This window comes from Sebastes fasciatus, chromosome 23, assembly GCF_043250625.1.
Source record: "Sebastes fasciatus isolate fSebFas1 chromosome 23, fSebFas1.pri, whole genome shotgun sequence".
NCBI lineage: Eukaryota > Metazoa > Chordata > Actinopteri > Perciformes > Sebastidae > Sebastes > Sebastes fasciatus.
The window spans coordinates 3,613,419-3,636,870 of NC_133817.1; the positions used below are offsets into that span (position 1 = coordinate 3,613,419).

Genomic DNA, 23,452 nt, shown 5'->3' on the forward strand with positions numbered 1-23,452 from the left:
ACACACTCTCGTTTCCCAGAATGCACAGCGAACCTCAGCAGCAAGATGGCGGACGCTATGGAGGAGTATGAGAAAGAAGCTGGCTGCGTCCCTATTCTCCATCCAGAGGTACAGTCTCTAACACCTCACACTCACTCACACGGACACACGAACACAAACTAAACACGTTACACCAGTCTCTGCTCGGCTGTCTGTGTGTTTCCACCGTGTTAAACTCCCGATGCCCGCTGCAACACCACCGCTGGGGGGTTAGCACGATGCTAAGAATGCTAACGATGCTAACATGCTAATGCTAGCTCCCCATCCTGCTGCAGCAGAGCATCCAAACACTGGACCAGATGTTCCTGTTCACATGAAGCTAGCTGGGGTTTCAGCCGTGCAGCTAGTAAACAACACTGTCAGCTGTGTGCTTAATGGAGAGAAAGTCACGTTAAAGCTTAATCCTTGCAGTCATACGACGTTAGCTTTGCAGCTAAACTGGCTGGTATACAGTATAGCTGCGGGGATGCACATTGGGGTCAAGTGTATATGGGTATATTCAAGTGTATCTGGGTATATTCAAGTGTATATGGGTTTATTCAAGTGTATATGGGTATATTTATGGGTATATTCAAGTGTATATGGGTATATTTATGGGTATATTCAAGTGTATATAGGTATATTTATGGGTATATTCATGTGTATATGGGTATATTCAAGTGTATATAGGTATATTTATGGGTATATTCAAGTGTATATGGGTTTATTCAAGTGTATATGGGTATATTCAAGTGTATATGGGTATATTTATGGGTATATTCAAGTGTATATGGGTTTATTCAAGTGTATATAGGTATATTTATTGGTATATTCAAGTGTATATGGGTATATTTATGGGTATATTCAAGTGTATATGGGTATATTTATGGGTATATTCAAGTGTATATGGGTTTATTCAAGTGTAAATGGGTTTATTTATGGGTATATTCAAGTGTATATGGGTTTATTCAAGTGTATATGGGTATATTTATGGGTATATTCAAGTGTATATGGGTTTATTCAAGTGTATATGGGTATATTTATGGGTATATTCAAGTGTAAATGGGTATATTCAAGTGTATATGGGTATATTCAAGTGTATATGGGTTTTTCAAGTGTATATGGGTATATTCAAGTGTATATTCAAGTGTATATGGGTTTATTCAAGTATATATGGGTATTTTTAAGTGTATATGGGTATATTCCAAGTGTATATGGGTATATTTATGGGTATATTCAAGTGTACATGTTTATATTCAAGTGTATATGGGTAGATTCAAGTTTATATGGGTATATTTATGGGTATATTCAAGTGTATATGGGTATATTTATGGGTTTATTCAAGTGTATATGGGTTTATTTATGGGTATATTCAAGTGTATATGGGTAGATTCAAGTTTATATATAGGTATATTCAAGTGTATATATGGGTATATCCAAGATTCAAGAGTTTTATTTGCCATTTGCGCCTATAAGTTCACACAATTTAAGACTACACAACATAACAAAAAAAATAAATGAATAATAGATGTACCAATTAAGTCTATGGTTGTAGGTTTATGTCCAAAGTTACCCAACATTTACCACAGCTACCACAGTCACATGACACTTGAATGAGGATAGAGTTCATAGGCTGTTGTTAACATTACAAATCAGAAGCTGTATATTCACCTCTTTTTATTCTACATCACAAGTATATATTGCTGTACTTGGCTACAGATGCATTAATATATTCCATGGCTCTGGGTAGAGGTAGGTTTATGTTTTGCATCTTGAACATAGCCTGGTTATATCGGTTGTTATTATCTTTGCTCAGCAGGTAATCTAATCATCAGGAAGCGCTCCGTCACATACAATAGATTGTCTCAGTGATAGTTGGCTAGCTTTTCTCCCTGCAGTCTTGTTTTGCTTGTCTGGTTTGCAGCCAGCAGGTCAAGTGGGCTAATTTACCTTCAAGCTTGGTCAGTAACTGATAATCCTGGCAGTGTGCAGTGCAAATGATTTGTGTCTATAATGTCCGGTGAGTCCAGAAGATGAGTTAATATACATAGTGAAAATAGGTTTAAATGGATGTAGTGATGTACTAATGTAATGTGAGAGTGTCTCGAACATCTAGTAGCCATTTTGTCTCATGTTGAGCCAAAAGGTTTGATTAAAAAACTGAATGTAATAGATTTGTTCACACATAATGCCAATAAGGAACTTCAGTGGTATTGTTGCTACATCCTGAGCAGTGAAATGGCCACAAATAGACTGTGGTATTCTCAGTTGATACGTGACCCCATAATGGGAAAATGTGGTCCATAAGAGCACTGTATGTTATTCTGGTGTTTTTGTCAGTTTGATTTGCACAAAGGAAGAAGAATCAGAGAGTGAATGGAAGACTAGTTTGTAAATGTTATCCTCCATTTCTTTATCTTATAGTCTGTTGATTATGACTAGAGATTAGGCCTTGTTTTGTTAATGTGGATGTTTCCTGGTTTCTTTACTCCTCTATGACAATAAACTGAATGTCTTTGAGTTGTGGACAAAACAAGACATTTGTGGATGTCATCTTCGGTTTGACACTGATTGACATTTTTCACCGTTTTCTGACATTTTATAAACCAAACAACTAATCGCTTAACCGAGAGAATAATCAACAGATTAATCGACAATGAAAAAAATCTTTAGTTGCAGCCCTCTTAATTGGTCAACATATGTCATCTAACACCCCTCCCAACCTAAAGTTGAATGCAGTTGGACTTTACTTGGCTTTAGTGAACCAATGTCTCTGTAAGGATTGATCGTTTGATTTAAAGTTATTATTTACATACAAATGTCATTTACCTGCAACCTGACTTCTCTAAAAATAATGAGACAAAGAGAGACCAGCAAGTAGAGAAAGTGAAAGTTGATGATGTTGAAAGAGCTGAAACATGCAAATTGCAACCAACTGAAACTTCTACCGTGTGACAAGCGTGAAGGAGAACTACAGTGGCCGACACAAAGACACGAAAACGTGAGTGGGCCTTTTCTAGAGCTAGTGTTTGGTGTGTCCGTCCTGTGCTACTGTAGAAACGTGGTGGCCAGCTCGGTGAAGAGAGGAATCCCTCCCTATGTAGATAGAAGCGGCTCATTCTAAGGTAACGAAAACACAACAATTCTTATTTTCAGGTGATTATAAACTAAAGAAAACATACTTATTAATGTTATATTCCATTTCTGCCATTAGATCCCCCTAAATGTTGCACACTGGTTCCCCTCAGTTATGTTTCTCTCTAATTTTTGCAGTTTGGCAGTTCTGTTTATGGAACTACAATTGAAGACTGTGACAGCAGTCTCATGACTTTGTCAAACACTAGTTGAACACGTAAAATATGCTAAGTAGACCCTGTAGCTGTATAGTCAGGACTCAGGGGGATTTATTCCAGACCGGCCAAACAGACTCGAGCAAGGCGTTACACATCAACATTTGTCAGTGTGTTCTGAAAACTAAACACACACATTTAAGTCATCACAGATAACAGCCTTTCCTATATGGATGAAATGCAAATCTCAAATACATTTTATTGATCAGTTTACACAAGGTAATTGGTCCTACATGTGTGCACACCTTGTCCTCTACACATTTGCATTTAAACTGAGGGTTTTCCTCTGTGTTATAGATAAAATGCCTCCTCTCTGTGGCACTATAAACATTCAGATGTAGACTGACACAATCAGCTGCTGTTAGTCCTTGAAGATCTTTCCTCGTAGACCCTTTCAGTTCAGGTTTACTAGAGAGAGGGATTTCCTTAATTAATGGAAATGCAATTACCATCCATTCTCTGTTCCCCTTGACACAATGAATGTTAGTGATTCCTTCCTTTGTTTGCCTGTCTGGATGTCACAGCTCGACCGGACTGGGAAGTCTGAGTGAGAGGCCTCAGATGAACTTAGCGGAGAAGTCTTGTCTGTCTGGATTCAGTGTCGGACGCTGAGCCAGTGCGTGATATTGCATACAGATACAAAAACACAGGCAGAGAACGGTGGCTGCTTATTGTTCGCTGATGTTTAATACACACATTTTTATGCAGTTGGCCCCTGTTGTGTTTTTAAATGCAATCAAATTGTGCATTACAGAAAAAACAGTATGTGGCATTTTGTTGACACTTTATATACAAGACTGCTTGCGCCTTGTCCAAAGTTTATTTTTCACCTGTCTTGCAAGAGGTAAACTGCCTGCCATGAATTTAGAATTCTACAACCTCCAGCTTCTTTAAATCATTCACTAAATGACCTTTTGGCTCCACATCTACTTGTCATATTGAAGGAATATGACCGACAGTGGTAGCTTCATCATAAATGTTGTTTATTTTCCTGCATGCCTATACAGGCTTGGCTTAAAGTTGTTCAGCAGGGTGCTGCTTTGAATCTGGGTCATTGGGTAGAGTGTGGTGAGACTGAATGTATGAGGCACCTGAATTAGAGCATCAGAAGTTTAGCTGCACTCTCAGAACAACCATGGACCTGTTTATTTTCAACATGTCGAATACAAACATTTCCTCCGATCTCATTTGAAAATGCAAATGAGTGTTCTTGCATATATGGCACATAAAGGTAGGGCACCTGCTCAGTTATTTGATTTGATACTTCAAAGTGGAAAATTCTGTTTGGAGCAATCCCATTAATTCCCTTATATAAATAGTGTTTCCCCTCTGCTTCCTCCCGATGTAAACTGTGCCTTGGATATTGAATTAGTCACTCGAAATGGCTCTCATTTCAGATTAAATCAGATTATGAGTTATTGCTACAGCCAGCAAGAGGAAAAACACCACAACAGTGCAATTTTTGCAAATTTTTTTTTTTGCTGTTTGTTTTCGTGGTGGTGCTGTGTAACATTTTTAGCTCAAGGCACGTGACCTCCACTCCCCCAAGGAGTGGCTGCCAATGCCATATGTCCCACTGACCTGTTCCATTGACAAAAGCCAAGCCTGCCGCCTCACCTAACAGATGAGGTTCCAACCTAAAATCAATGCTTAGTCTGACATGGATAATGTGTTTAATTGGCAGCATCATCACTGCTGCCTGCCTTTTTGTTGTATGCATCACCAGTAAGCAGGTATATCACTAAAGCTGCAGTCGGTAACTTTGAGCAAATATGATAAAAAGTTATATTTATATAACTGTCACTATATCCTGACATTAGTGCATAAGACAGGCAATCTGTGAAAAATAACAGGTTCCTCTGGCATCATATGAAACTAGAAAACCTAAGGAATCCATTGGTACCAACTATGTCATAGCTTGTCGCGAAGGAGGTTAAATAACGACCCAAACTGTCATGGCCATTTTCAAAGTGGTCCCTTGACCTCTGACCTCCAGATATGTGAATGTAAATGGGTTCTATGGGTACCCACGAGTCTCCCCTTTACAGACATGCCCACTTTATGATAATCACATGCAGTTTTGGGGCAAGTAAAGCTTTGTTCATACTAGCGCGAAATCCGATAATGGAGAGTCCATGCACATGTCAGGCTGCAATTATCACTACAGTCACAAATGCCATCCTCAGCTTTTTAGATGACAGGAGGGAATGAACAGAGGGAGTGTGGCTGCTGGGACTGGTAAGAGGTCAAAGGTTATCTCCATGGAAGGTTGAGATGGTGAAAGTGATTTAACAGCTGCTGTCTGAGGGTTTAGAGCAGGGGTCTCAAACTCGCGGCCCGCGGGCCAATTGCGGCCCGCAAGACGATATTTTGTGGCCCCCACCTTGATATGAAAGTTTAATGTTAGTGCGGCCCGCAAATTTTTTTTTTTTTTATAAAGTTTTTTTTGGGGGCATTTTTTCATTTTTATTGACAGGACAGTGGATAGAGTCTTGGAAAGGGGGGAGAGAGAGAGTGGATGCGGAAAGGGCCACAGGCCGGATTCGAACCCGGGCCGCCGCGGTCAGGACCAAGTCTTGTTACATGGGCGCCCGCTCTACCAACTGAGCTAACCAGGCGCCCTCGGCCCGCGAGTTTTATGTGAATGGCAGTTTGCCGTTGAAGGTCCCTTTGTTGCGCGAGCCCGAGCTGAACGAACCTACCAATCACAGTGGGGTATATGGCTCCCGGGGACGGGCAATCGGCCGGGCTTGATGCAAGCAGAGAAACATTTCACAACAACTGTGGCGGCGCCCGTGTAACATCGCATAAGCTTGATTAAAGCTTGATTTATACTTCTGCGTTGAATCGACGCCGTAGCCTGACGTGCACCTCTCCAGAAATGTAACTACACGTCGCGGCGACGCAGACCGCAACAGCTGTGATTGGTCCAGTCTCTCAGCGATGCTGAGCGGCCAGGACCCCGGACAACCACAGAAAGTTCTACTTCTCTCTGCCTCCATCTTTTCAATGTTTGTTCACACAAATCCACTCAGATATATTTTCTCTTTTCGGCGTTGCAGTAATGTCAGTAAAAGTTCTGTGGTTCAACAGTTATTAGCTCCAACTCCGCTCAGTTTCTGTTTGTAGTACAAGAAGAAGAAGGAAACTCATAGAGACGCCGCCGCCAACTAGCGGTTTGGTGGTGTAATTGCAGAGCAACACAAACACAGCAGGCACAACTTTATTGCGGAGTGACACCAAGTGGAATGAATATATATCTTGTCACACAGCCCCAATCATGTCTTTTTCAAAGCCTGCAGTGAAGAGAAAGGTTGGTGACGAGCACAGACAATTTCAGGAAAAGTGGGAGACGCAATAGAGGCCATGTTCAGAAGAACCGTTCATGTTCTTCAATGTTCCATTAATGTTCAGGACAGTTCATGTTCAGAAGAACCCATTCAAGTTAAAGAACTGTTAATAATGACGTTTGAGAAGATTGTTTTTTAACAAAGCTTTTTTTGTGGAATACCTGATGCGGCCCAGCCTCACCCAGACTCTGCCTCCAGCGGCCCCCAGGTAAATTGAGTTTGAGACCACTGGTTTAGAGCCATGGCCATCTTCCCCCGTCCCCCGGAACGACGGGGAAACCGTTTCCCTCAATTGAATATCCAGATGAAGGAAGAAACTTTGAGTTCTGGAGTTTTTCTGGGCTTCTGTTTGACAGTCTGTCATAGCGAAACAGCTCAGCACAGTCACGATCATGTTTGAGTTACTTTCACTACTTAAACTACTCTGAATAGCAGTAGTGGCGTTTGCAAATGAGCAAAAACGTGGCTGTGAAAAGTGCGAACGCCTCCTTTGACACCTTAAAAATCACCCCCTTCATCCTCCTCCTCAGGCTGATTTACTCTCTGATCTGAATTTGTTGCAATTTATTGACCCATATTAATTGTTTTTATATTGAATTTTTTTTTTATTCATAAGTTACATAATTAACAATGTGTTGAAAAGCTGTAGCCAGTCTTTTAGTAGTGCTATGGAGCAGTTTTTCCCATGAGGGAGTCCCCTTTTTGAGGCACGAAAGAAGAAAGCAGGAGAGAATAGGACTGCTTGCTAGTAAACACGGATGTATAAATGCATGTTTCAAACTTTTAAGAAAGACACACCATGTGTTTTAGTGAGTAACACTGAATATAAACATATTTTTTTGTTAGTTTACAAGAAAACTGCAGCTTGTCTTGATTACCATAACTGGCCAATTATGCAGCTGGTATTGCTAAATATAATGCCATGTCATTATTCTATTTTAATATTATTAATATTATTAATTAATAATAATATAATTTAAATAATATATATATATAAATAATAATTAATTAAAATAGTTAATTGTGATTAATCGCAAATTAATCAAAACATTTTATCTGTTCAAAATGTACCTTAAAGGGAGTTTTGTAAAGTATTAAATACTCTTACCAACATGTGAGTGGACAAATACGCTGCTTTATACAAATCTATGTGCATATTTATTATTGGAAATCAATTAACAACACAAAACAATGACAGATATTGTCCAGAAACCCTCACAGGTACTGCATTTAGCATAAAACATGTGCTAAAATCATAACATGGCAAACTGCAGCCCAACAGGCAACAACAGCTGTCAGTGTGCTGACAGAATTGTTATTTCCGTCCTCTCAATTTTATTTGAGTTTTAGTAAATACAACAAAACTCAGTCACTTTTTTTTCTTCTCTGTGACAGTAAATCGGTTCAACATTCACTTCAGCTTTCGTTCACAAAGTCAGAATGACAAAAGGCTCTGTGGGTGCTCTGTGTTTACCACGCAGGTCCCTGTTTCCGGGTGATGTAGGATAATTGTAGTTGCCATGACGTTACTATGGAGGCTAATTGAATGCGAGTTGCCACATCTGGCTGACAGATTAGCTCTTCAGCAGCAACAGGACCAGACAAGCCTGTCTTTTTTTTTATTGTCTTTGCCCTGCAGCCCTTTATTTACCACTTTATAATACCGTGATCAATTATTGGAGTGAATGGAGCAAGGCCATCACCGGGGGGCTACATCCAGTAGTTCAGTCAAGCCGGTACATCTTGTCCTATAATGTTATTTTGCTCTCTGCATAAATCTTGCTAACTGAAATTCTTCTTGATAGAAGAAAAAAAGCACAGGTGGAACGAATATCATTAAAGATAGCTAAGTTCCAGCAATCATTGCTGTGCCATTCAGCAGTAAACAATGGTGTTACACATGAGTTGACATGTCAGATAGCCTGTCTACACACACACACCTGTGGAGAGCCATACTGATTTGGAAAAAATCTCCAGTATGCATCGGACCAGTCTACCTCGCCTACTGTATCCCACATATGCAAAGCGCTGGAACGGCACTATGGTCACAACAACAATGGCCAAAAACTGCTTTTTTTTTCTTTCTTTTTTTTCGTAGCTATTTCATCACTAAACTCACTTCTGAACATTTTTGAGGTGAGAAATCAACTGTGTAGATTTTAAATATTGGCAGTTTTACGATATTAGGTGGCGAATCAAACATTTGCGCCGACGTTTTAGGAGTTCAGAAGCTGCACAAACTGCAGCTACCTCGCCAGCCGGCAGGTCACGCTTCACAGACCCCTCTATGAGCTGGCTGGAGCTCTCTCAAGAGACCGGTCTGTAGACAAGAGGCTTTTATTTCCTTGTTGACAGACGGTTTGTTTAAATATCACATCAAAAATGTCCAAAATGAACGGGAACCTGTGGTTATCTGCCTTTTTTGGAGTTGAAAAGCTCATTTTTGAAAAGCATTTTTGCAACAATGAATCCGTTATCAAAATGGTTATTAGTTTTCTGTTGATTAACTAATCGATTAATGAAGTCATTGTTGCAGCCAAACCATTATGGGGAATGTTGAATATCAATCAGCAGGTCTGCTTTTTGGCATTGCAGGATACTTATGTCAACAATTTTGCAATTGAATTTCCAGAAAATATATCAATATTGTGAAAAAGATTACATATACAGTGTATATATATATATATATCATAAATGAAGTACAGAATACACTCCCACGGCTGCACCCCATGTGCCAGTGCATTTTGGGGTGTTGCAACATAATGCTCATGATCTAATAAAGCAGCATGACCTTTAACGACTTATTTTAATGTCTGTGTCTCTTGTCCTCCCTCTTTTCTTTTCAGGAAATCAAACCCCAGAGTCATTACAACCACGGCTACACCGAGAATGTCAGCCGTAAGAACCATGTGGATGACTACAGCACCTGGGACATCGTCAAAGCCACACAGTGAGTGGATAATATGTGTGCATATTAAGGGGTTCACCAGTGTATCACGATTTCTTTTGTAGGATTTTGTTATTGATTTTTTTTAACACCTGAATCGATTTAATTGCTTCATTTGAGTCAATGCGAAGGTAGAAGGAAGTTACCGCTTTTATTTTTGTCGTCTGAGTAACGTGACGTCATGTCCGTTTTGAGAAAAATAAAGCTGAAGCTAGCCAAAGTGAGAAAGTAGAAAACGTCGGAGAGCTAGAGACGGACTTGGAGAAGTTAGAGGAAATATACACGTGGTACTACCTCCGGTTTTCAAAATAAGGTGTTAACAAAGGGAACTGTATATACAAAATACATATATGGAAATGAGATTGATTGGATTATATTCACCAGAAGTATAAAACATGACATGTTAGATAGTAAATACCACTAATTTGTGAGGGAAATGTCTATTATTGTTTTATTTTTTTATTTTTATTTTTATAAATAGTGCCTGACAATGACTGATATATTTGACTTCAGGTCATCTCTGACTACATACATGCTGAAAATCAAACATTTTTACTGTATTAAAGTAAAAGTCCAGTGTCTAGTGTCAAATGTAGTGTTAAAAAAGTTAATAAAAATCAAAATATATCATAATATCGAATCGCAATACTTGTAGAATCGCAATTCTTATGAATCAAGTAATACATATATACATACATATGCATACTCCCATGTTGATAAGTATGAAGTACTTGACAAATCTGCCTCTAAGGTGCATTTTGAACAGGAGGAGAAATGTGGAAATGTCTTCCTGATAAGACAACGTAAGCTTTGTGTGGGATGTTACATCTGCAACAAGAGATTTATGTTGTTTTGATTTGAGGTTAGGAATATCTGCTTAAAGACAACCCAGTGTCAAGTCATGTCACAGTGTGGGTGTCTTGTTTGGGTCTGAGTATCTGTTTTTTTAAGATGTCTGTGTGTGTGTTTTGTCAGTGTGTCTAGGTTTTATGCATCTAACCCTGTGTTTATCTGTGTTTGTGTATGAGGAGAATTTAATCCCTCTCCGCCCCTCTTCCTCAGGTACGGCATCTTCGAGCGCTGCAGGGAGTTGGTGGAGGCGGGCTTCGATGTTCGGCAGCCAGACAAAGAAAACGTAACACTCCTCCACTGGGCCGCCATCAACAACAGGATAGATTTGGTCAAGTGAGTCCAATCATGTTTTTGTGTGACGCTGGTGGTGGCACGGTACCAAAGAGGTTAGAGCGGTTGGATGGTTGTGAGTCTGAATCCGAGGACTGGCTGGAAATATGCGGTTGCACTGGTCAGTTCCTAAGTGTGAGTTTGAAATACTGAAATACCATGACTGGAAAAAGAAGTGTGCTCAGCCAGCATACCCATTTTTGACACTGTTTTCTTTGCTTGCACAGCTTTTCTGGTGTACCTTCTTGTACTTGTTTCCACTGAGCTCTTTACCCCCATCAGAGGGAAAGAGTGGCCCTGTTTTCTAGCCGCACACTCAGATGACCTAGCTTGATTCAGGTCGCTCAGTGAAAAAAGTCGTTAATGCAAATTTAGCGAGGAATGCAACCAAAGATGGTTGTCATTATTGGTTATTTTCTCAAATAATTAACTAATTGTTTAGTTTACAAAATGACGTTTTCAAATTACTTGTAATGACCGACCTAACCATTAACTCTTACTCCACTTTTCACACCAGCTGCAGTGCAACTTCAGGATCTCGTTTTGTTGAGAACGTTTTTTGGCTTGGTGTTGCATACTGTGTTTAGTCTTTATGGGCGTCAGGTCAGGAACAGCCAACAATCTCTCCGTTGTGGTTTAAACCAGTTAGGCAGCTAGATTAGACAATCAAAGTGAGATCAGATTTATGAGTGGATGCCGTGTAAAGTTTCACCTGATGATTGTGTTTGTTTGTGCAGGTACTACATATCAAAGGGAGCTGTAGTGGATCAGCTGGGAGGAGATCTCAACTCCACGCCTCTGCACTGGGCCACCAGGTAACGCATACTGACCACAGGTAGCATATCTGCCATTTGGTGGTACTCATGTAATCCACAGAGCCTTTATATACACCGATCAGCCATAACATTAAGAACACTATCTTGTTACAATGGCATCTGGCAGTGGGGGGGATATATTAGACAGCAAGTGAACATTTTGAAGTTGATGTGTTGGAAGCAGAAAAGATTAGCCAGTGTAAGGATGTGAGCGACTTTGACAAGGGCCAGATAGTGCTGGCTAGACGACTGGGTCACAGCATCTCCAGAACTGCAGCTCTTGTGGGATGTTCTCGGTCAAAGTGGTCAAAGTGGTCCAAGGAAGGAAAACCGGTGAACCGGCGACAGGGTCAGACCCGAGGCTCATTGATGCACATGAGCGAAGGCTAGCCCGTGTTGTCCGATCCAATAGAAGAGCTACTGGAGCTCAAATTGCTCAAAAAGTTAATGCTGGTTCCGATAGAAAGGTGTCAGAACACACAGTGAGGAGCAGTTTGTTGCGTATGGGGCTGCGTAGCCGCAGACCGGTCAGAGTGCCCATGCTGTCCTAATATTATGGCTGATTGGTGTATGTCCTCTATGTAACGATCACTCAGTCGTACTGTAGCTGGTGAGAAGGGGACAGGTCACATGAGACCCAACCCGCCTCTACCAGGGGGGTCATGAAGCGCTCTCGTCCTAAATTATTGATAGATTTGACAACAGGCATCCACACCATCGCTGGTGCACAGACACTCAGGAGTCATGTGTCACGCTCTACCCCCCTCCACCTGCCAATGACCTTTAAAAGCCCCCAGCCTCCTGCGTCTGTTTGACCTCAGCCATTTAGACACAAAGTGCTGGGTGTCCTGACGTTGTTGAATCAGAAATGGAGGAAAAGAATATTGTAGCCGTCTGGTCACCCAGATCTACGATAGTACATCGTATTTGTCCAGAGTGTGTATAAACCACAGACTGTTTATGGTATAAACAACAACGTCGCTGCCGTATTTATGCCGTAGTTATGAACCCAGACACGACAGGGTTTGGTTTTCCGACATATCTGGGACTTCCACAACATGTACAAAGCAGTAACGGCGGGTATTTCTTCCATGGCTGATGGCGGAAAGTTGTTGGTATCTATGGAGACGAGCTCCTTCTCCTCTCCGGTGCGTCTAGTGCAAATGAACACAAATGATACCGGCGGTCCAAGGCAAAAATGTTGCTTCGTTTTTGGTCTGAACACAGCTTTAGGCAATGAAATAAAACTACAACAATGAATTTCATCTCATTTTTACCAGTTTCTCTCACATCTTTATAGTCCTGTAGGGGGAGGTTTACATTGCAGACAGGGTTAGTCATAAAAAATACATTTTAAAAACTCAATATACTGTATGCAATAAAGCATATAACACATCACCCCGCTACACCATGGAGACAGGGAGTCAGTCTCTCAATATCGTGCTACATCATTTCGAGCAAATACAGCAGTTTAATAGCAGTGGGAGTAAATGAGACCCTGATCTTTGGACTGTTTGTCACCCACTCAGCATCTAAGAGGGTGATCAAGTGAGAATGGCTCTGGCCTTTCTCCACTCCTAACTTCTGAAACACTGGAGTTATTTGTTCCTGCGTGTTAGTGGCTATTTTCACCAAACTGTAAACCATTCTGCAGCTTAAAGACATGAAATACGTTCACCCAAAGCTCAAACGTTTGTTTTTGCGTCCACCTTCTCCCAGACAAGGCCACCTATCCATGGTGGTGCAGCTCATGAAATACGGCGCAGACCCATCTTTGATCGACGGCGAGGGATGCAGCTGCGTTCACCTGGCCGCGCAGTTCGGCCACACCTCCATCGTGGCCTACCTTATCGCCAAAGGACAGGTAGGAAACGCTAACGCTGCAGCTCATTTGTCAGGAAGAAAATCATCTTAAAATGTATAAAAACGTCCCTTTTTACAACAGCATCTTCATCTATAGAATGATTACTGTGGTCCACCACGATCCTTTTTAAAAACAGAGGTAGTAATTGCTAAGATAGGAACGTCATAGCATCTGTTTTTCCTGTTTGTGTTTGTGTCATTTGGGTTTTGTTACCTGGGGATAAGTCTGTGTTTTGAAAGCATTTTGTACCAGTTCTCTCCAGTAGGGGGAGTCCTATTGCTTCTCTTCTCCACCTCTCTCTTCTCAGTTTTTTTGATTGCATCTTTCCTCTCCATCAGGATGTGGACATGATGGATCAGAACGGCATGACTCCTCTGATGTGGGCGGCTTACAGGACACACAGGTGTGTATAATTTGTGTGCCCCACAGTTGCTACCACAGCTTGGTCTGCCTCGACAAGAAATATCTCAAATCAAGAAACCAATGCCTGGAAACGTCTTAAATACGGGACACTTTACACCGTACCGTGCACAAGCTGGAGCACGTTTCTGCTGACTGCAGCAACACACACACACACACACACACACACACAACTTCCTCATGTAAGAATGAGTCGTCATTCATCGGACAAACTGCAAACATGGGGAAACAAGTGCCAGTATTCCTGCTCAGCTTCATCTGAATATTCCCTGATAAGCAATTTTTTCTTGGCGATAATTTTTTTTAGTAAGTTACTTATTGATCCATGTGGGGGAATTACATCATTTGCAGCAAAAATACGTTCCTAGTATGACAGAGAAAGGGGTAAGGATTAAGAAGTTGAAGATGTTATCTTGGCCTGTGGGAAATTAATAACATGATTATTTTGTGACATTTTATAGACCAAACAATTAATCAAGGAAATGACGGACAGATCAGATAATCAATAATGTTAGTTCACCATTAAATTCATGTGACACAACAAGAGCAGTTTAAAGGTTCCGTGTGTGTAAGATTTCGTGGGATCTATTAGGGTGTCCCGCAGTGGCTGCGTGATTCACGCCTCGGGTGTTCACACCAGCTGCGTTTCAGCTGCTGCTGTCAGCTCTTTCTTTCTACATAGAGTTTGCCTTTTAATGGCCATTTCATTTCATTATAAATCTCATTTATATTTATTTTAGACAGAGAAAGGTTGAGAAACGTGTGGTAATAAGTAAATTATAGTAATAATCCACAATTAAAACCCTGTACGTTATTCATACATGGAGCTCTGCAAGTCACTGCATGTTCTACAACACTGTCCGGCACATATTTCAGAATAAAAGCCTCATGTTAACAAATGAAGGAATTCTGTCCACAGAAAAAAAACACTTTAGGGCTTTTATTTTTAAATGAAAGCAGGAAATGTCAAAAATATGCGAGACTTCAAATCTGTAGAAGAGACGCAGCTGACACGCAGCTGAGCCGGGCAGTGTGGCTGCTCTAACCTGTTAACACGGACGCCGAAATAAAAAACAACAGGTAACGCAGCCGCCGCGCGCTTCCCAGTGTGGCCGAGGCTTAGAGTAGTGTTATTGGCATGGATGGCCTCTGAGCGAGGCGAACGGCGTTACCACGGTTTTGCACTCGGCGGCTCACGTTAACACAGTCTTGGACTTGATGATTTTCTTCCATTGTGTGACAGCGTGGACCCCACCCGGCTGCTACTGACCTTCAACGTGTCCGTCAACCTGGGCGACAAATATCACAAGAACACAGCGCTGCACTGGGCCGTGCTGGCCGGCAACACAACCGTCATCAGCCTGCTGCTGGACGCCAACGCTAACGTCGACGCACAGAACATCAAGGTAATGCCTTAACATCTTCGTGCACCTGGACGGCCATGTTATTTAAATAGTAGCCCGAGCTTTCAGAGTTCATGATGATGGTGAATGTGTACAGACTGGTCTTCTGTTGTTTTTCAGGGTGAAACACCGCTAGATCTTGCCAAGCAAAGGAAGAACGTTTGGATGATTAATCACTTACAGGAAGCGCGGCAGGCCAAAGGCTACGACAGCCCGTCCTACCTGAAGAGACTGAAGATGGACAAGGTACACACATACAAACAAACATGCTCAAATACATTATACCTCAAAAGAGAAGGGCAGGCAGGTATAGAGTAGAAGAAAAACATCAACAATGTAAATTATGGGCTCCCTGTTTGACGGCCCATGTCTGTCTCAGCTCAGATGGTACGTGCTCAGACCAGCCTGTCCAGCATCACAGCGTGTCTGGGGGTTGTTATCACCTCTCAGTCTGTCAGACGTTTACTACTTTTCCAGTCTGGCAGGAAGGAGACGACTCGTAAATTACGGGTTATTTCTAAAATACGGGAACAAAAATAACTTTTAAAGCGTCCAGTCGCCGCAGTGGGTGGTATAATGACGTGTTGTCCTGATAAATAACCTCTTCTACTACAGCTTACTCAAACATAGAAACATCTGTCGCTGGTAGTTTCTCTGTGTTCGTTTCTATATCAGAATGTTTTTGTTGATTTTTTTTTTTGCATGCATGAACTTGTTATTGTTGTTGCTACTTTAAAGTGTTTTTACTCTTGTTGTCTTTCCGCTGTCTTGTCTGCTGGGATATTATTAGTATATTAAGGTAAATATTAGAACTAGACAGTAAGTTAGCATGTAAAAAGATTACTAGAATTGCTGCCCATTCTCCTCACAGAGTGTGTTTATATACACCGATCAGCCATAGGTCTGCTGTGATATCTGGCACAAAGCCGTCAGTAGCAGATCCTTTAAGTCCTGTATAAGTTGCGAGGTGGAGCCTCTGTGGATCGGACTTGTTCAAAATGTTCACTTGCTGTCTAATATATCCCCCCCACTGCCAAGTGCCACTGTAACGAGATAATCAATGTCATCACTTCACCTCTCAGTGAACTTAATGTTATGGCTGATCGGTTTATATGACAAATGGATTGTAGACTATTATATGGTCTGAGGTTTGTCTCAACTTTAGTCCAGATCCCTGCTAGTGTCAAGCCCAGTGCTGTAGTGAGTAGAGCTTCACAGTCCAATTGTAGGTTTGTAGAATACATTTAACTTGCCTCAGTTGCTGCTTACCTTCCTTGTTATATTTCCACTGCTGAGAGAGTCAAATGTGTAACAATACAAATGGTTATATCAGCGGTTCTACTTTTACAACACATTTTAAAACCCTTTGTAGATTCAAAATGCTCACTGGGACTCCTTCCTCCTCGCAAAAAAACTCACCTGTTTTCCATTTTTGTCTCTTCTGTCTTGTTTCATCTCTTGTCCAACTTACATCCCCCAATACTTTGTCCTCTCTTTCAACTTCTTTCCATGCCTTCTTTTCCACCACTCCTATCACACGCCTTCTCTCCTCTCCTCTATGTCCTACCTTCCTATCTGTATCTGTCCATCTCCTTCCTCTCCTCCTCCCGCAGGAGTTCAGGCAGAAGGTGATGCTGGCGACACCCTTCCTGGTCATCTGGCTCGTCGGTTTCATCGCTGACCTGGACATCGACTCCTGGCTGATCAAGGGACTCATGTACGCCGGCGTCTGGGTCACCGTGCAGTTCCTCTCCAAGTATGTCTCAGTGACATGAACGACACACACACACACACACACACACACACACACACACACACACACACACACACTATGTGTTCTGTACTTAAATTTACAAGCACTCCCTTTCCTGCCATAATTTATTATCTAAATACTCAAGTTGATTTATGTTGATTTAAATCATAGCCTGTTTTTGATGACGATGTTAAGAAATACTGCTGATAACTCTCTCTTCTCTCTTCTTTCTCTGTGCAGGGCGTTCTTCGATCACTCCATGCACAGCGCTCTTCCTCTGGGGATCTATCTGGCCACCAAGTTCTGGATGTACGCCACCTGGTTCTACTGGTTCTGGAACGATATCCTTTTCTGTCTTATGCCAGATACAAACTACACGGGAATCAAGACGATTTTGGGCCGCCTCCCGACAATGGTCAGCAAAGCCCAGATTTTTTTTTAATGGATCTAAAGATTATCTTTCCAGATATTCCTGTGGTGTGAGGGATGTTAAGAGTGTTTCTTTACATCCCGTCCTCGGAAGTCCATCCTGGCTGCACCGATTCAAGTCTGGTTGCCTTGGAAGGAGTCCTGAGGAGGGTGAGGGGTTAGCACTCTCGTATCTATCCGGTAAACACGACGCCGCTACATTCAGCAGCTGATTAGAATATCTTAGAATAATAAGACTGCGTAAATAAAGCCTAACTAAGAGAAAACAAAATTGGGATGACATCCCATGAGGCTTTGTTCTGTGCAATACGAACCTGAACTTTTTAAGGTCACACAGAGTCTGGTAGTTGATCAGTCAGAAACGGTCCCACTGCGATGAGAAAAGACGACTTTCTCCAGTTTAAACACTAAATAATTGTGTTCCTAATTGCCATGTCTTGTCCAGAGGGAGTGAGTTTTGCTTGAGGACACTTAGAAACACTTTGTGTCTGGGATCGAGCACTACCCTTTCAGATTTTTAATAATGGTCTCTAAATCCCAAATAAGGCTGAGGGTTTCACCGAACACCGACCCGTTCCCGGACATTAAATGCCATGTTTTAGGCCATGAGTCAACCTCTACTTTGGTTTGTAGCTCTTTTTAATAGATGTGATAAGTGATAGATGAGCTCTTCTCTCCACCGATTAGTCTTATTCACCCACTTGTGTGTGTGTGTGTGTGAAGTGCCAGAGCTCGGAGACCTGGCACACACGTCATATGTTGAATGACTTGCACAATTGTTAATACGCCAACAATAAATAGCCCATTTCAAGCAGCATGTGACACAACTGCAAGGCTTTGAATTGATGTCTTTTTTTCCAGACGGTGTGTGGCCGGTTTGTGAATTTGGCAAACATCATCTTCCAAGCAGGGAGGGTCTCAATAAAATATGGACTTGCAGAATATATTTTTTATTGCTTTCTGCTGCCCGTGATGCAGAGGAGAAACGGCTCAGTGAGGATTTAGCTACAGGCCAGTTTCAGTGGATTAAAGGAGAAAGGTTAACATAGAGAGCAGTAGGAGGTGGTGGAAATGATCTTACACAAATGCAGGCATGACGTGCTAAAAAGCCCTCGAGTCCCGTTGTGATGGATGTTTGAATGATAATGTAGAATACGTTATGTATCCCAGTTGAACATGCTGCTGAGTTTCAGTGTGTTGTTGCTGTGAACAGGGAGTTTAGTGTGTAACAGCTTCTGGGTGAAACCCAACGGAGCGACTCCAAAGAGCCGCCGTCGCTCTCAGCGAGGCTGCTTTCATTTTTTATTTTTTTTTGTTCATAGAAGACTTTCTGTGGGAAGCTAACTAATTGCCGGAGGTGAGAGGGGAGTTCTCGTTTGTGTGGAAGGCATTTCATTTTACGCCTCATTGCTCCGCTAATGGGAAGGGAGAGTAAAGATGACTTTAGCTTATTGAAAAAGAAAACTGTGTGCTCTTTCAGTTATTGTTCATAAAATGATGATTGATGGAAGGTAGGAATGTGCTACAATGACAGACCTGCTCCTGACCTGCTCCCCTAGGCCAGGTGCATTCATCCTCAAAGAGCGGCGGCGAGGTGACGTCACATCCTAAACGTCTGCTAAATGTTTGTTCCTACATGGATCAAGAGGTGCCCCTTTGACCTCGGGCAGGTTCGTTCTTGTGTGTGAAGACATTTCCTTGTGAGTTCTGTCCAGGTTTTTGCCCTCCAGCTATGCAGGTTGTCATTAAGCCCGTGTAATGTTTCTGCCATGAATCTCTTTCCAGTAATGTTGTCTTTTAGCCGCCTTTTTAGTTGTAAGTCGTGCTGTTTCATGTTCCCGACCGCTCGGGGAGGATAGTTGTTCTCTGTTCTAAAATTAGTACTTTTTCTAATCACATTTATTTATGCAAATCTAGTGATATGCAAAACGGGGAGCGCTGTGATACTGGAACTAGAAGTTAATAATAAATTCAAAGCTAACATACAGTATGAGTCAGACTGTTAAGACAGATACCCACAAGCTAGTTGAAGTTGTGTTATGCTTGAAATAGGAGCTGTCAGTCGATTACAAATATTTAACAAGCACTTGGTTTAAAGCCTTTAGCCTCCTCTAATGTCCTGCGTTTGTATTCTTCAGCCTGTTGTCAGTTTACTCTGTCTGACCCTTCACAGCCTGCTTACATAAACTAAAGGGCTGAGGCCCAGCGTGGGTTGCTGCTGGTTGAGTTTCGTACGTGCCAGCAGTTTCTACATCTATTGAACTTGGATCTGAAGGATGAGAATATAAACCTTTCATTTGTGTCGTGGGCTGAAGGATTCCAACATCTGGTTTAAAGCCTCCAGGCCTGATTATCTGGTCAGATGGGAGAGGAAACATTTCCATTTCACTTTTTTTTACTGTTGTTGGGTGACCTTTTTCATTCTATCACATATAATAAGCAATGCAGTGTAGAGGGAGAAACGGGAGATTACTGGTTTGATTTGATTGTTTGTCTGTTAGATGGTGTAGTTACACAGCCCAGTATCTTCATTCACGACTTCCAGGTTGAAGCTTTCTATCGCTCCAGGTCTGACCCACTTTCTGCCATTATCCTCCTCGGGCCTGAGGTTGAAATCAGATCAAATGACAAAGGTGGAGCTTTGTGAGACGCTTTGTTTTTTTTGTCTTTCCCAGACTCGGATCATATTTTCCTGAATAGACTTTGTGTTCGTAAATGCATTACCAGCAGGTGAACGAATGATGCCCTGGAGTTTTGTACTGTACTGATGCAGCATTCATTTTACTGTAGTATGTCTGCACCTCAATCTATCAATCAATCAGACTTTATTTATATAGCACCTTTCAAACAAGTTGAATGCAATTCAAAGTGTTGGACAGATGATCGACAAAAATATAGTGTTAAAAATGGATTTAGAGACGAATGCACACAAAAACAACCAAAATAAAAGTTCAGTGAATAAGAAAGCAATAAAAGATGGGTATTTAAGATTATAAAAGATAAATAAAATACAAGGAAATAAAAATAACAATAAAAATAAATAAATATAAAATGATGAAATTACACAAAATAAGCAAATTGTATTAAAATAAGGAAATTTTAATAAAATAAAATAGAATAAAATAGATGATAATAATCAGCAATAAAAAGTTGATGAAATAAAATAGAGTAAAATAAACACTAATGATGATGATAAATAAAATAGGTATAAACAATAAAACCATACATTATAAAACACTACATAGTTCAAAACACTCAGTTCCTCTGGAAGGTTGTTCCAGTGGCTCGCAGCGTAACGTCTGAAAGCTGCATCACCAAATGTTTTTGTTCTGCTTTGCGGAACAACTAAAAGAGAAGAACCGGAGGATCTGACGGGTCTTCCTGGTTCATAAACCAAAAGCATTTCTGCACAGAGAAATGCAAGTTGCGAGTCAAAGATAAATCTGTCTGTGACCCTCTTGCTGTTTCGTAGGGAAACCTTGTCGCCCCTCGGCCTTTCAAAAGATGAATGGGTGCTAACGGGAGGCGATGACCCACCTCTCCCCTGAGAACCATTGAGACTCATTTGTTTGAGGCGTTGCATTGATCGCTGGTACCATCTCTGCATCTCCCTGAGTTAGTGGACCAATGAGGAGCTCTGAGAGTGTTTTACTTATTAGACCATTTCGGTAGAAATAGAACCCAGTTCTTTATGGAGATACTGATGAAGATCAGTTTGGTCTTTAGGGACTCGTAGAAGCCTCTCTCTCACTCTGTCAGTGCTGGGAAAGTGCTCATCAGTGAAATCATAACTGCCGGAGGGATGAACGTGAGCTATCGGATGAATGTTGCTGTTGGGGGTGTGTTATCTCGTTGCTTACGGTGTGTCCCTCGCTACTTTGCCAACAGACCTCGAGCGCTGCAAACCCTTCTTAATGCTTCAGAGGATTCTCGTATTGTCTGGTATGGTGAAACCTTTCGTTGCTGGTGTTCGCGTCTAGCGTGTTTCACAGCAGCTGTTTTGATGTGCCATTGCAGGTTAAACACAGGTGTAATTAATACCATTAGTTCCATGTAGGTGGGACAGAGTCCTTCATGCTGGCTCACTGGAATGTCTACGACGCACTAAATAGAATGGGACCATAATTAAAGGACCAATATGTAATATGTTTACTGTAATAAATCATAAAATGACCCATTATATGTCAGCTGCACTGTGAAAACAGACATTCTGCTAGCTCCCATTTATATATATGTTTTTGGCATGTATTAAACTTATAATAGCAGCACTACAGGTGTTTCATTTTAAGCCTAGACTAAGATCCAAACATTGATGGAAGCGTTGATGTCTGCCTGCTTCCACTCTCAAACACCGCCGTGTGTTTCCGTTGGGAACGTTCAGCCGTCACGGCAACGAAAACAAAACAAGAAATCACAAAAAGGAAAATAGTAGTTACTGGATGTAACTTCAGTTCTATGAGTACCCGAACATGCAAGGAGAGGGAGTGAGACGGTGGACAGATTATAGATTATCATAGTTTATAAAAACAAGGCTTTGAGGATGCAGACATTTCATACACCAGACGTACACCGATCAAAATCATTTTCCTATGTGACGCCTCAGTTTAAACAGTCTTCACATGTTATGCTTCTGATCCACAGTGACCACTCTATCATAGTGTTTTTACATCGTACTCCAACATTTTCAGTCACACAGTGTTGAGGCTCTCACAGTCTGGGCCTCTCCGTGCCACTTGGCTGGTTTCCTGTGGGATTCAGCTGACTCATGCACACCTGGATGACTGACTAACTACTAATCAGTTACAGTCTTCACTCAGCCAGCTCACAGCTGTCACAGAATACACCCTCACCTCTCCACGGTTTATACACCAGACTGTAGAACCTGTCTCTTGTTCTGTATTGTATTCATGGAAGGAAGTCATGATGAGCTGTTGCGACAGACTGACATGATCCCTCCTCGACTGGCGAGAGTGGAGATGAGACAGAGCTGCTCTTTGCGTCACAGTCTGCCCGTTAGTCCAGTTACTGTGAACTGAGAATCTGACTCATTGTAGTCAAAACACAGGACACGGTTTTATTGACTTCAAAAAACATGCTGATTCTCAGTCAACTTCTGGAGTTAGAACGAGCGCCTTTTTTCTGTCATCTTGACCGTCTCCTGGCTGTGTTCACATGTTCACACGACAGCTTTTAACTTCTGTTTTCATACAGTTCAGGTGTCGTGAATTGAACTAAGGTACCTAATATTACGTCATCAGTCCTCTGAGGTTAGAATGAACAGTGTCCTGTCTTTATAATAACAAACAAAACCGATGCATCTTCCTTAACCTCGCTGCACATCTCCCCTTCGCCACCGTCCATCTGCCCTTCCTGATAAACACCGTGGCTCTGTTCTACAACTTTGGCAAATCCTGGAAGTCTGACCCGGGAATCATCAAAGCATCAGAGGAGCAGAAGAAAAAGGTAAAGTTACAGGAAAGACATGTTTGAATGTGAACTCTTGATGTGAACATTGGTGTGAGTGTCTGACTACATTATGGAGAGGACCCTACAGAGAAATAAAACTTTTTTCTTACCTTTCTCTTGATCCCGTCTGGTTGTTTTTGTTTCCAAGTCCCGCTGAAGGAGAAGTCTCGTTGTAAAATCTGAATATCCGTATACTCTGGCTCAAATAAATACGGGCAGCCATCGAATTCAAAGACCTCATCCACATTGTGGAAAACATCTAAATATTCAGCCATGACATTGAACATATTTTAAACAACACTAAGCTACGCTTTCTGTACTCCAACACAACAAACTCCAACACAACAAACTCCGCCACTCACGTTTCCACCGTAGTCTTCCGGCGACGCGTCACCTCGCCAGATTTCAGAATGAGACTTCTCCTTGAGCGAGACTCTTTCCATAATATCAGTAAC

General features: G+C 41.6%; 1 protein-coding gene across 2 annotated transcripts in view; it reads left to right on the forward strand.

The window, feature by feature from the left end:
- Positions 1 to 23,452, forward strand: part of zdhhc17 (zDHHC palmitoyltransferase 17) — a 29,649-nt gene continuing 6,197 nt past the window's right edge. For both annotated transcript variants that reach the window (XR_012592770.1, XM_074626305.1), the window contains exons 1-11: positions 1 to 108; positions 9,565 to 9,668; positions 10,728 to 10,850; positions 11,585 to 11,662; positions 13,382 to 13,526; positions 13,865 to 13,929; positions 15,190 to 15,352; positions 15,470 to 15,595; positions 16,963 to 17,105; positions 17,343 to 17,443; positions 22,870 to 22,994. Coding sequence is in view for 1 of the 2 variants with exons in the window: in XM_074626305.1 (XP_074482406.1) it covers positions 46 to 108; positions 9,565 to 9,668; positions 10,728 to 10,850; positions 11,585 to 11,662; positions 13,382 to 13,526; positions 13,865 to 13,929; positions 15,190 to 15,352; positions 15,470 to 15,595; positions 16,963 to 17,105; positions 17,343 to 17,443; positions 22,870 to 22,994 (1,236 nt within the window). In the remaining variant the exon portion in view is untranslated. The remainder of the gene's footprint in view (positions 109 to 9,564; positions 9,669 to 10,727; positions 10,851 to 11,584; positions 11,663 to 13,381; positions 13,527 to 13,864; positions 13,930 to 15,189; positions 15,353 to 15,469; positions 15,596 to 16,962; positions 17,106 to 17,342; positions 17,444 to 22,869; positions 22,995 to 23,452) is intronic.